We start from the raw sequence: 14,166 nt of genomic DNA, 5'->3' as shown, positions 1-14,166 counted from the left end.
TTGATGTGTACTCACCCTTGCTTTCACAAAACACTTGGTTGCCATCGGTGCAACCTATGCTCAGGTAAAGAAGGAGAAGAAGGCGTTGAGGCAGATCTCCAGGAGTTCCAGGACTTCGACGAGTTAGAGGATTTAGGCTATCGACCCCCCCAGTCAGCTGCCTGTGGTGGGTTTATTTATGTTGGCTACATTATGTGCACTTTGATATATATTATGTTTATGACTCATGTCTGTAATATTACGCGCCAGCTTGGGCCCGACGAGGGGGTTACCGCTGGCACGGACGTTGGAGAGGGTGCGGTCGCCGACACGGATGCGGACGAGGGCACAGTCACTGGCTTGGTAAGGGTCGCCGGCTTGGGCGTGGCGGCGTCCGCCGGTGGGGACGCGTCGCCGGGGTGGTCATAGCCACCGGTTTGAGCATGGCAGCATCCACCGGCGTGGGCGAGGGCTAGGGCGCGACGGGGAGAACTCGGCGGTGGCGGCGCATAGACACATTAAAACGACTAGAGAGAGCGCATGGGAGAGAAAATGAAACGGCGTGGGCGGGCACCATTTTGTTAAAACGTCTTATGTTCCACGATGTGCGTCGCACCCGTCAGAGGTAATGCTTATTTCCAACGGCCGTCATCGAATATTATATTATATTAAAAGCCCTCAGACATTATGTTATTGCCGGTGGTTTTCTCATAGGCCGTTGGAAATTCTAAAACCGTCGGATTTTCCGTCGTTTGCTGTTGTGGTCCCTATATATATAAACATTATATAAATATCGAAGAATGGTGTTTGCATGGCCTGATACGATGTACGGCATGCGTATAGCTAGCCTAGCTAGCAGCAAGATAGTTTCTGAACTCGCCTTGGTAGTAATTATGAGCGTACTGAAGTAGTATTTTGAATCATGTTTCCGTCTCTCTTGACCTCAATCCATCACATGTAATTTTGCCTATACTTGTTGTATCACGGTTCTTGGAGTTGATTTCACCAGCACTTCACTGCCGACCTGAGCGGTTACATTTCTGTCATGTGGCAAGGGGTCGCACGGCCAGCGGCAGCCTCACGAGGTGGTCCAAGCTCCCGGCGAGAAGTATCTCACCGAAGCTGAACGCGTTTGACGCCCTGGTCACTCTCAGCTCGATCACCACCTCCTGAGTTTCCCCAGGTGCCACCTCAAACCACGCAGGCCGCACGGTGACGCTCACCCCGGCCGGCGGCAGAGTGGAGCAGAGGTAGGTTTCGGCGTTGCTCGCCACGTTCGTCACCCTGCGCCGGACGAATAGGGAGCCACGCAGCGCGGAGACAGTAACCGACGGCAGGTTGAGGTCTACCGGAGAAGCTAGTGGCGTCTGGCAGGCCAAACCGGTGGCTGCTAGCACGTCGTCGGGGCTGAGCTGTGGCAGCGAGCAGAGGAAGCTGGTGTAGTCATCGGGCTCTGGCGCGACGACCAGGCCGGGGTCCAGTGCGCCGGCGGGGTTCACGAATCCGGCGCCGTAGTGGAACGGCGTCCCCGTGTGCAGCGAGCCGATCTGGAAGCCCTCCGACATGATCGGGCGCTTCTGCCTGTCGTGCCTCCGCGCGGTGGTGGAGAGCGCGGAGGCGACGGCCGAAGGCCCCCACGAGGGGTGCCTCTGCCTGATCAGCGCCGCGACGCCGCCGATATGTGGCGCCGCCATGCTGGTGCCTGATATCATCGCGAAATGGTTGCCGGAGAATATTGTCTCGCCGACGCTGAGCGCGCTCCAGGCCGCCCATACCTGGTCGCCGGGAGCGAGGATGTCCGGCTTGAGCACGTCCGCCGGCGTTGACTCCCTGTCAATGACGTCCGGCCCCCGCGACGAGTACCGCGCCACCACCGGCGCCGCGTCCGTAAACGCGGCGACTCTTCCTTCCGTGATCGCCGCTGTGGCTCCGAACACGGTTGCGCTGCCGCCGTACACCGTGTGCGCGGCGTAGTACGACCATAGCACCATAGCATCGGCGACCCGAGGGACCATGACGCCGGGGACGGAGAAAGGGAGCGGCTGCGCGAGGAAGTCGCCGCCATGCTGCGCGTCGGCCACGAGGACGAAGCCAGCGAACCCGAGAGCCTGGGCCACGTCGCGGATGGCGCTCAACGTCGACGTGCCGTTGTAGAACCCTCGCGAGAAAGAGCAGACGACGATGCTGCCGCGCAGCACGTCGGTGCGGAAGCTGAGCGCCTCCGCGTGCTGGCATTCCTCCGCGTGTTCCATGCTGGCCGCGTCCGGCACCGCGGCGTCCTTGGCGGCGACAAGTCTGGACTGGATCGTCGGCGCTGCACGCAAGATCAGAAAAGATCGTCCTTACGCCTTAGCTTGATCGGAACAAGAAGATTAGTAACGCAGAGTAGCTTTTAGTACCGGACAATCCGAGTCCCGGAATGCGGCGACCATCACCGAGGACTAGCCACGACGTGTAGCTCCGGCCAGTGGTCGCGGCGGCTACGGTCGTCACCCACGGGCTGTAGGAGACGACGGAAGACTCAGCCGGGCCGCTGTTGCCGGCGGCCTGAGCGACGAACACGCCGGCTCTCCTCGCGGACAGCAGAGCAACATCCAGCATGCTGAGGAACGTGACTTCGCTAGCAGGACGCTCATCTGGTCCAATGGACAGTACCAGCACGTCGACCTTGTCTTCCATTGCCTGAGACAGCGAGTTGAGACGATGGATTTTTATCAGAAACTGAAATGTCTGTCGCCAATTTTATTTTACATAAAAAAAGTGAAGCATTACAAATAAAATAATATGGTCCAGGTAAGTATTGTCTTACTTGATCTATGGCAGCGATGAGATCAGCCATTGTTCCTCCAGCCGGGTATACAGCCTTGTACACAGCTAACCTTGCACTTGGCGCCATGCCGCTGGCGAAGCCATACATTGCACCGCCAACGACCACCGGCACTCCTCGGTTCCCCGCCGCTATGGAAGCAACGTGGCTGCCGTGCCCCTCGGCGTCGAACGGCGACAAGTCGCGTGAGGGGTCCAGCGGAAGCACGGCCGCCGCTCCGGCAGCGAAGTACCTCGCCGTCACGATCTTGCCGTTGCACGAGCCAGGCGGGAACCTGGGGCCGACGACGCAACCGCGCGCCCCGGCGAACGGGCCACCGTCGTCCCCGCGCGGATCGGCCGGCGCCGCCCGTGGCCGTGGCGCGTACGCGAAGCTGGGGTGTTCGGGGTCGACGCCCGAGTCGACGACGCCGACGACCACGCCCGCCCCGTCGTCCTCTTCCCCTTTGCCGCCCCGGCGCGGCCGCCACACGCCGTCGGGGAGACCAAGGAGCCGCGGCGTGTACGTGGTCATGAGGCGCGTGCCCACGTCCTCCTCCACAGCCGCCACCTCCGGCGCCGCTCGCAGCCGCTCGGCCAGCGAGGCCGTCGCGTGAAGGGCGAACCCGTTGACGGAGCGATGGTAGCTGTAGATCCTCCAGCAGCAGCGCGAACCTGCGGCGCCTTCGTGTTCCATGGCGTGCTGCAGGAGCTGGTCGTGGAGCCGCGCTACCCTCCTCTTCTGTGCTCCGTACCATGTCGCGTTCCGGTCAACTACTCTCGTCGCGGCCAAGGGCGGCTCGCCGTGCAACGACACGATGTAGATGGATGGCTTCTCCTCGTGCTCATCGTCTGGCCTTTCTCTCACTATCAGTCCCGCCGCCGCCGCGGATGATGCTACCACTGCTGCCGCCGCAAAGAGCATGGGAATCAGGATGCACCACGGAAGAGCTGACATTGCCTCTCGTCGTACGTCACACGTTGTTCATCATTCGAAATTAATTTGCATGGAAGCTATACCTTGAATTTATTTCAGTCCATTCCTTATGCATATGTAACCATTTTATTTTGCTCAAAGTGTAACATGGTCGGTCAGCTGGAAATCCGGGAGAAACGTAAGCTCCAACTGAAACACGGAACTCAGAGTCAGTCAAGCGCTACGAGGTTAATCTGCTTCTTCGCTTACGTTACAGGGTCGTTGGAGGATTGAATGGAGTATGGAAAGAGCGAAGCCCCAAAAGCTTAATGCGCGTGAACGCGTGACCTCTCTTGGAACCGGAGCACCCTGTAGTCTTTGATAAAAAAAATGAGGACCATGTCTGAAGTTGTTTTAAAAAAAAATACATCTTGTCTCGAGTTATACTCCTGTACCTGATAAGATTTAGGTCTCATTTGTTTTAGCTTATAATTAGCTTAAGCTTACTTTCTTCCTACGTCGCCTCCTCTACTATATTTAAGCTTAAGTTTCTTCCTTCATGCATTGCCTCCTCCGGCAAATAAATTTCTATTGGGGTGTGGAGCATTCGAACCCTGCTCACATGATATAAAGTGCTTGGCTTCTACCACTGGAACTAATATTTGTTTGTGTTAATTATATACTATATTTAAGCATGAGTTTCTTCGTGCGTCGTCTCGTACAACGAGTGCAATCATAGTGAAAGTCGTCTAGATAGAGAGGTGAATAGACGAAACCTAAAATTTACAAATTTAAGCACAAACTTCAACCTCAGGTTAGCATTAGAACGAATACAAAGTTAATCAGGGTGCGGGAGAGGAGTTCTTCTTACCTTAGAGTTGCTCAATCGATTGCAGATTTACTTTGGGAGCCAACTCAAATCAATCACAAACAAGAGAGAGAGAGAGAGGAAAAATCAAATCGCAAAGCAAATATCAATGCAAAGAACACAACAATTTGTTTCCTAAGATTTCGCTCCAAAGAACGTACATCTGAGAGCACCTAGAGGGGGGGGGGGGGTGAATAGGTGATCTTGTAAAATTCAACAACTAATAGCCACAAGCTTGGTTATAAAGATGTTAGTGCAATAGAACCAAGTAGCTATAGAGCGAGCTCTTGCAAATCACAATAATCACAGAGAAAGACAACACAAGAGACACAGTGGTTTATCCCATGGTTCGGCCAAGTATAACACTTGCCTACTTCCACGTTGTGGTGTTCCAATGGACGAGGGTTGCACTCAACCCCTTTCAAGTGATCCAAAGATCAACTTGAATACCACGGTGTTCTTCTTTCTTAGACTTTCTGCCGTTTGCGAGGAATCTCCACAACTTGGAACCTCTCGCCCTTACAATTGATGATCACAAAGAAGCACAGAAGTAAGGAAGGGGAGAACAACACACACAAGACTCAAAACGAGAGCACAATCACGCACACAAGTCACAACTCGAGCTCAAGACACAACGCAAGGAGTTCTTCACTCAAAAGGAGCTCAAGTCACTATCTCAAAGAATTGAATGTGTGAGAATGGAGTCTTGGAGTCTTAGAATCTTTCTTGTAAGCTTGGGTGACTCCTCCATGCGCCTAGGGGTCCCTTTTATAGCCCCAAGGCAGCTAGAAGCCGTTGGAGACAATCTTGGAAGACTAATCTTGCCTTCTGTCGGGTGGTGCACCGAAAAGTCCGGTGCACCACCGGACAACTACTGTTCATGTCCGGTGCGCGATATCCTTCCAATTCTAGCGCAGCCGACCGTTGTAGATTTGTGGCAGTTGGCGCACCAAACACTGTCCGGTGCACACCGGACAGTCCGGTGCCCCCTGCCGACCGTTGGCACGGGCCACGCGTCGCCCGCGGATTGCGCGGTCGACCGTTGGCTCACCGGACAGTCCGGTGAACTTTAGCCGTACGCTGTTGAACTTCTCCCGAGAGCGACGACTTCGCCGCGGACAACTCACCGAACAGTCCGATGCACCACCGGACAGTCCGGTGAATTATAGCCGTACGCCGTCGTCGAGTCCCGAGAGCGACCGGTTCACCTTAGACTCGTCTGGCACACCTGACACTGTCCAGTGCACCACCGGACACTGTCCGGTGCACCCAGACCGAGCAGCAGTTGGCTGTACACAGCCAACTCTTTTCCAATCTATTTTCTCCTGTTTCTAGCACTTAGACACAATACATTAGTACCCAAATCAATGTACTAAGTCTAGAAACGTACCTTGTCACATGATTTGCACTTCTTCAATCTTTGGCACAAATTAACACTTAGAGAATATGTGTTAGGCACTTAATCACCAAAACACTTTAGAAATGGCCCATGGGCACATTTCCTTTTCAATCTGTCCCTTTTTGGTGATTTATGCCAACACATCCAAAAGCAACAAAAGAAGTGCAAATATCAATGCAAAAGAGAACCAAATTGTTTTGACTCTAATTTGGCATATTTGGATCATACTTTGCCACCACTTGGTTTGTTTTTGCGAATCAAATTAATTTTCCTATCTCTACAACAAACTCACTTGTTTGGGCACAGAGAGAGATAGTCCAAGAGTAAAATTGATTAAGAGCCAAAAACTCCCCCTTTTTCCCATAGTCATAAATTCTCCCCACAAGAGACTAAATTTTGCAATAAGAGTGTTTTGGACAAATCAGAAAGTTCTAATTCTACTCTTTTCGAAATTTCACAAGTGGTAGCTGATCCATTTGCTTTGGCCTTAATTTCTCCCCCTTTGGCATTAAGCACCAAAACAGGATTATTATTGGCCCTTGAACCCCATTGCTTCACCAAAAATGTCAAAAAAGGCAATACAAGTATAAGAATGAACTTGGAGGTGAGTACACTAATACCGGAGTGCAGTGGAAGTCTTTGCATGGTCCAAGTTCACCTTTCCCTTTCAATTTACCTTTGAGACTACATTAATAAACTCAAACGCAAAGGTTAGTCTTCAAAGGGTCAAGTTGTAGCACTTCTCCCCCTAACTATGTGCATCATTCACATATGGACTTGTGAGGTCCGAGGATCCCTTGCACAACTTGAGCACCATAAATCTCATAGATGCATAAATTAGCTTGATCAAAGGCATAAAACACATGTATGCTATAAATCAATCCAAGTTACGCGAATCTAAGATATTTAGCTCACTACGTAGCCTGCAAAAGGTTTTCTCATCTAAAGGCTTGGTAAAGATATCGGCTAGCTGGTTCTCGGTGCTAATATAGAACACTTCGATATCTCCCTTTTGCTGGTGGTCTCTCAAAAAGTGATGCCAGATGTCTATGTGCTTAGTGTGGCTGTGTTCAAAAAGATATCTGCCATGCGGATTGCACTCTCATTGTCACATAGGAGTGGGACTTTGCTCAGATTGTAGCCAAAGTCCCGGAGGGTTTTGAAAGTCGCCTGGAGGGGGGGTGAATAGGGCGAAACTGAAATTTACAAAGTTAATCACAACAACAAGCCGGGTTAGCGTTAGAAATATAATCAAGTCCGCGAGAGAGGGTGCAAAACAAATCGCAAGCGAATAAGGAGTGTGACACGCGGATTTGTTTTACCGAGGTTCGGTTCTTGCAAACCTACTCCCCGTTGAGGAAGCCACAAAGGTCGGGTCTTTTTCAACCCCTTCCCTCTCTCAAACGGTCCCTCGGACCGAGTGAGCTTTCTCTTCTCAAATCAACCGGGAACAAAACTTCCCCGCAAGGACCACCACACAATTGGTGTCTCTTGCCTTGGTTACAAGTGAGTATTGATCTCCAGAAAGAATGAGAAAGAAGAAAGCAGTCCAAGCGCAAGAGCTCAAAAGAACACAACAAATCACTCTCACTAGTCACTAAAGCTTTTGTGGAATTGGGAGAGGATTTGATCACTTTGGGTGTGTCTTGTATTGAATGCCTAGCTCTTGTAAGTGGTTGGAAGTTGGAAGACTTGGATGACTTGAATGTGGGGTGGTTGGGGGTATTTATAACCCCAACCACCAAACTAGCCGTTTGGTGGAGGCTGCTGTCGCATGGCGCACCGGACAGTCCGGTGCGCCACCGGACACTGTCCGGTGCGCCAGCCACGTCACCAGGCCGTTGGGTTCCGACCGTTGGAGCACTGACTGCTGGGCCCGTCTGGATGTCCGGTGGTGCACCGGACATGCACTGTAGAGTGTCCGGTGCGCCACTTCGCGCGTGCCTGACTTCTGCGCGCTCTGGCGCGCATTTAATGCTTCTGCAGGTGACCGTTGGCGCGAGGTAGCCATTGCTCCGCTGGCTCACCGGACAGTCCGGTGCACACCGGACATGTCCGGTGAATTATAGCGGAGCGATTTTCCGAAGTTGGCGAGTTCCAGAGACGCTTCATTCCTGGAGCACCGGACACTGTCCGGTGTACACCGGACAGTCCGGTGAATTATAGCGGAGCGCCTCTGGATTTTCCCGAAGGTGAAGAGTTCAGCTTGGAGTTCCCTGGTGCACCGGACATTGTCCGGTGGAGCACCGGACACTGTCTGGTGGCACACCGGACAGTCCGGTGCGCCAGACCAGGGCTGCCTTCGGTTAACCCTTGCTCATTTTGTTGAACCCAATTCTTGGTCTTTTTATTGGCTAAGTGTGAACCTTTGGCACCTATATAACTTATACACTAGAGCAAACTAGTTAGTCCAATTTATTTGTGTTGGGCAATTCAACCACCAAAATCATTTAGGAAATAGGTGTAAGCCTAATTCCCTTTCAATCTCCCCCTTTTTGGTGATTGATGCCAACACAAACCAAAACAAATATAGAAGTGCATAATTGAACTAGTTCGCATAATTGTAAGTGCAAAGGTTGCTTGGAATTGAGCCAATAAAAATGCTTATAAGATATGCATGGATTGTTTCTTCATTTTTAACATTTTGGACCACGCTTGCACCACATGTTTTGTTTTTGCAAATTCTTTTGGAAATCCTTTTCAAAGTTATTTTGCAAATAGTCAAAGGTAAATGAATAAGATTTTGCGAAGCATTTTCAAGATTTGAAATTTTCTCCCCCTGTTTCAAATACTTTTCCTTTGACTAACAAAACTCCCCCTTGATAAATTCCTCCTCTTAGTGTTCAAGAGGGTTTTAAGATATTGATTTTGAAAATACTACTTTCTTCCTCTTTTGAACACAAAGAGATACCAATTTGAAATTTCCAATTGAAAATCATTTTTGAAACTAGTGTGGTGGTGCGGTCCTTTTGCTTTGGGCTAATATTCTCTCCCCCTTTGGCATGAATCGCCAAAAACGGAGTCATTAGAGCCCTTAGAATTACTTTCTCCCCCTTTGGTCATAAATAAATGAGTGAAGATTATACCAAAGACGGAGTCCTTTTGCTTTATACTTAGGCTCCCTCCCCCAAAGATGGAGAGTTGCCCGGAGCGATGGCGAAGGATGAGTTACGGAGTGGAAGCCTTTGTCTTCGCCGAAGACTCCAATTCCCTTTCAATACACCTATGACTTGGTTTGAAATAGACTTGAAAACGCATTAGTAATAGCATATGAAAGAGACATGATCAAAGGTATATGAATGAGCTATGTGTGCAAATTAACAAAAGAAGTTCCTAGAATCAAGAATATTTAGCTCATGCCTAAGTTTGTTAAAGGTTTGTTCATCAAGTGGCTTGGTAAAGATATCGGCTAATTGATCTTTAGTGTTAATGTATGAAATCTTGATATCTCCCTTTTGTTGGTGATCCCTTAAAAAGTGATACCGAATGGCTATGTGTTTAGTGCGGCTATGCTCAACGGGATTATCCGCCATGCGGATTGCACTCTCATTATCACATAGAAGAGGAACTTTGGTTAATTTGTAACCATAGTCCCCAAGGGTTTGCCTTATCCAAAGTAGTTGCGCGCAACAATGTCCTGCGGCAATGTACTCGGCTTCGGCGGTAGAAAGAGCTACGGAATTTTGCTTCTTTGAAGCCCAAGACACCAAGGATCTTCCCAAGAACTGGCAAGTCCCCGATGTGCTCTTTCTATTAATCTTACACCCTGCCCAATCGGCATCCGAATAACCAATCAAATCAAAAGTGGATCCCCTAGGATACCAAAGCCCAAACTTAGGAGTATCAACTAAATATCTCAAGATTCGTTTTACGGCCGTAAGGTGAGCTTCCTTAGGGTCGGCTTGGAATCTTGCACACATGCATACGGAAAGCATAATATCCGGTCGAGATGCACATAAATATAGCAAAGAGCCTATCATTGACCGGTATACCTTTTGATCCACGGACTTACCTTCCGTGTCGAGGTCGAGATGCCCATTGGTTCCCATAGGTGTCTTGATGGGTTTGGCATCCTTCATCCCAAACTTGCTTAGAATGTCTTGAGTATACTTCGTTTGGCTAAGGAAAGTGTCCTCTTGGAGTTGCTTTACTTGAAATCCCAAGAAATACTTCAACTCCCCCATCATAGACATCTCGAACTTTTGTGTCATGATCCTACTAAATTCTTCACATGTAGACTCGTTAGTAGACCCAAATATAATATCATCAACATAAATTTGGCATACGAACAAGTCATTTTCAAGAGTTTTAGTGAATAAAGTAGGATCGACTTTTCCGACTTTGAAGCCATTAGTGATAAGGAAATCCCTAAGGCATTCATACCATGCTCTTGGGGCTTGTTTGAGCCCATAAAGCGCCTTAGAGAGTTTATAAACATGGTTAGGGTACTCACTATCTTCAAAGCCGGGAGGTTGCTCAACATAGACCTCTTCCTTGATTGGTCCATTGAGGAAGGCACTCTTCACGTCCATTTGGTAAAGCTTGAAGCCATGGTAAGTAGCATAGGCCAATAATATACGAATTGACTCAAGCCTAGCTACGGGTGCATAGGTTTCACTGAAATCCAAACCTTCGACTTGGGAGTATCCTTTGGCCACAAGTCGGGCTTTGTTCCTTGTCACCACACCATGCTCATCTTGCTTGTTGCGGAAGACCCACTTGGTTCCTACAACATTTTGATTAGGACGTGGAACCAAGTGCCATACCTTATTCCTAGTGAAGTTGTTGAGCTCCTCTTGCATCGCCACCACCCAATCCGAATCTTGAAGTGCTTCCTCTACCTTGCGTGGCTCAATAGAGGAAACAAAAGAGTAATGTTCACAAAAATGTGCAACACGAGATCTAGTAGTTACCCCCTTATGAATGTCGCCGAGGATGGTGTCGACGGGGTGATCTCGTTGGATTGCTTGGTGGACTCTTGGGTGTGGCGGCCTTGGTTCTTCATCCTCCTTGTCTTGATTATTTGCATCTCCCCCTTGATCATTGCCGTCATCTTGAGGTGGCTCATTTGCTTGTTCTTCTCCTTCATCAACTTGATCCTCATCCGCATTTTGAGTTGGTGGAGATGCTTGCGTGGAGGAGGATGATTGATCTTGTGCATTTGGAGGCTCTTTGGATTCCTTAGGACACACATCCCCAATGGACATGTTCCTTAGCGCGATGCACGGAGCCTCTTCATCACCTATCTCATCAAGATCAACTTGCTCTACTTGAGAGCCGTTAGTCTCATCAAACACAATGTCACAAGAAACTTCAACTTGTCCAGAGGACTTGTTAAAGACTCTATATGCCCTTGTGTTTGAGTCATATCCTAGTAAAAAGCCTTCTACAGTCTTAGGAGCAAATTTAGATTTTCTACCTCTTTTAACAAGAATAAAACATTTGCTACCAAAGACTCTGAAATATGAAATATTGGGCTTTTTACCGGTTAGGAGTTCGTATGATGTCTTCTAGAGGATTCAGTGTAGATATAACCGGTTGATGGCGTAGCAGGCGGTGTTGACCGCCTCGGCCCAAAACCGATCTGAAGTCTTGTACTCATCAAGCATGGTTCTTGCCATGTCCAATAGAGTTCTATTCTTCCTCTCCACTACACCATTTTGTTGTGGGGTGTAGGGAGAAGAGAACTCATGCTTGATGCCCTCCTCCTCAAGGAAGCCTTCAATTTGAGAGTTCTTGAACTCCGTCCCGTTGTCGCTTCTAATCTTTTTGATCCTTAAGCCGAACTCATTTTGAGCCCGTCTCAAGAATCCCTTTAAGGTCTCTTGGGTATGAGATTTTTCCTGCAAAAAGAATACCCAAGTGAAGCGAGAATAATCATCCACAATAACTAGACAGCACTTACTCCCGCCGATGCTTATATAAGCTATTAGGCCGAATAGATCCATGTGTAGGAGCTCCAGTGGCCTGTCAGTCGTCACGATGTTCTTGTGTGGATGATGGGCACCAACTTGCTTCCCTGCTTGGCATGCGCTACAAATCCTGTCTTTCTCAAAATGAACATTTGTTAATCCTAAAATGTGTTCTCCCTTTAGAAGCTTATGAAGATTCTTCATCCCGACATGGGCTAGTCGGCGGTGCCAAAGCCAACCCATGTTAGTCTTAGCAATTAAGCAAGTGTCGAGTTCAGCTCTATCAAAATCTACCAAGTATAGCTGACCCTCTAACACTCCCTTAAATGCTATTGAATCATCACTTCTTCTAAAGACAGTGACACCTACATCAGTGAAAAGACAGTTGTAGCCCATTTGACATAATTGAGAAATGGAAAGCAAATTGTAATCTAAGGAATCTACAAGAAAAACATTTGAAATGGAATGATCAGGAGATATAGCAATTTTACCCAATCCTTTGACCAAACCTTGGTTTCCATCCCCGAATGTGATCGCTCTTTGGGGATCTTGGTTTTTCTCATAGGAGGAGAACATCTTCTTCTCCCCTGTCATGTGGTTTGTGCACCCGCTATCGATAATCCAACTTGAGCCTCCGGATGCATAAACCTACAAAATAAGTTTAGTTCTTGATTTTAGGTACCCAAATGGTTTTGGGTCCTTTGGCATTAGACACAAGAACTTTGGGTACCCAAACACAAGTCTTTGATCCCTTGTGCTTGCCCCAACATATTTGGCAACTACCTTGCCGGATTTGTTAGTTAGCACATATGATGCATCAAAAGTTTTAAATGAAATGTCATGATCATTTGATGCACTAGGAGTTTTCTTCTTAGGCAACTTAGCACGGGTTGGTTGCCTAGAACTAGATGTCTCACCCTTATACATAAATGCATGGTTAGGGCCAGAGTGAGACTTCCTAGAATAAATTCTCCTAATTTTGCTTTCAGGATAACCGGCAGGGTACAAAATGTAACCCTCGTTATCCTGAGGCATGGGAGCCTTTCCCTTAACAAAATTAGACAATTTCTTAGGAGGGGCATTAAGTTTGACATTGTCCCCTTTTTGGAAGCCAATGCCATCCTTAATGCCAGGGCGTCTCCCACTATAAAGCATACTACGAGCAAATTTAAATTTTTCATTTTCAAGTTCATGCTCGGCAATTTTAGCATCTAGTTTAGCTATATGATCATTTTGTTGTTTAATTAAAGTCATGTGATCATGTATAGCATTAATATCAACATCTCTACATTTAGTGCAAATGGTAGTGTGTTCAACGGTAGATGTAGAGGGTTTGCAAGATTTTAATTCTACAACCTTAGCATGTAATATATCATTTCTACTTCTAAGGTCGGAAATAGTAGCATTGCAAACATCAAAATCTTTAGCCTTAGCAATCAATTTCTCATTTTCAGTCCTAAGGCTAGTAAGAGAAATGTTCAATTCTTCTATTTTAGCAAGCAACTCAACATTATCATTTGGAATTGAAACATTACAAACATTTGAATCAACCTTAGTTAACAAATTAACATTTTCATTTCTAAGGTTGTCAATGGTCTCATGGCAGGTGCTTAGCTCACTAGATAATTTTTCGCACTTTTCAACTTCTAGAGCATAAGCATTTTTAACTTTAACATGCTTCTTGTTTTCTTTAATAAGGAAGTCCTCTTGGGAGTCCAAGAGATCATCCTTCTCATGGATAGCACTAATCAATTCATTTAATTTCTCTTTTTGTTGCATGTTTAAGTTGGCAAAAAGAGTATGCAAATTATCTTCCTCATCACTAGCATTATCATCGCTAGAAGACTCATATCTAGTGGAGGATTTGGATTTAACCTTCTTCTTTTTGCCGTCCTTTGCCATGAGGCACTTGTGGCCGACGTTGGGGAAGAGAAGTCCCTTGGTGACGGCGATGTTGGCGGCGTCCTCGTCATCGGAGGAGTCGCTAGAGCTTTCGTCGGAGTCCCACTCGCGACAAACATGGGCATCGCCGCCCTTCTTCTTGTAGTACCTCTTCTTCTCCTTTCTTCTTCCCTTCTTGTCGTCGCCCCTGTCACTGTCACTAGAAATAGGATATTTTGCTATAAAGTGACTGGGCTTACCACACTTGTAGCAAACCTTCTTGGAGCGGGATTTGTAGTCTTTCCCCCTCCTTTGCTTGAGGATTTGGCGGAAGCTTTTGATGACAAGCGCCATTTCCTCGTTGTCGAGCTTGGAGGCGTCGATGGGTGTTCTACTCGGTGTAGAC

General features: G+C 48.1%; 1 protein-coding gene across 1 annotated transcript; it reads right to left on the bottom strand.

The window, feature by feature from the left end:
• Positions 1 to 869: 869 nt before the first annotated feature.
• On the bottom strand, positions 870 to 3,814 carry LOC103641495 (subtilisin-like protease SBT2.4). Its single transcript, XM_008664841.3, has 3 exons — positions 2,789 to 3,814; positions 2,379 to 2,661; positions 870 to 2,293 (listed from the first exon to the last, which is right to left on the bottom strand). The coding sequence occupies exons 1-3, from the start codon at positions 3,740 to 3,742 to the stop codon at positions 1,023 to 1,025; spliced, it is 2,508 nt and encodes an 835-aa protein (XP_008663063.1). The 5' UTR covers positions 3,743 to 3,814; the 3' UTR covers positions 870 to 1,022.
• Positions 3,815 to 14,166: the final 10,352 nt, after the last annotated feature.

Source organism: Zea mays, chromosome 10 (genome assembly GCF_902167145.1).
Source record: "Zea mays cultivar B73 chromosome 10, Zm-B73-REFERENCE-NAM-5.0, whole genome shotgun sequence".
Lineage (NCBI taxonomy): Eukaryota > Viridiplantae > Streptophyta > Magnoliopsida > Poales > Poaceae > Zea > Zea mays.
The sequence above is the reverse complement of the archived record's forward strand: the minus strand, read 5'-3'. Positions and strand labels throughout refer to the sequence as shown.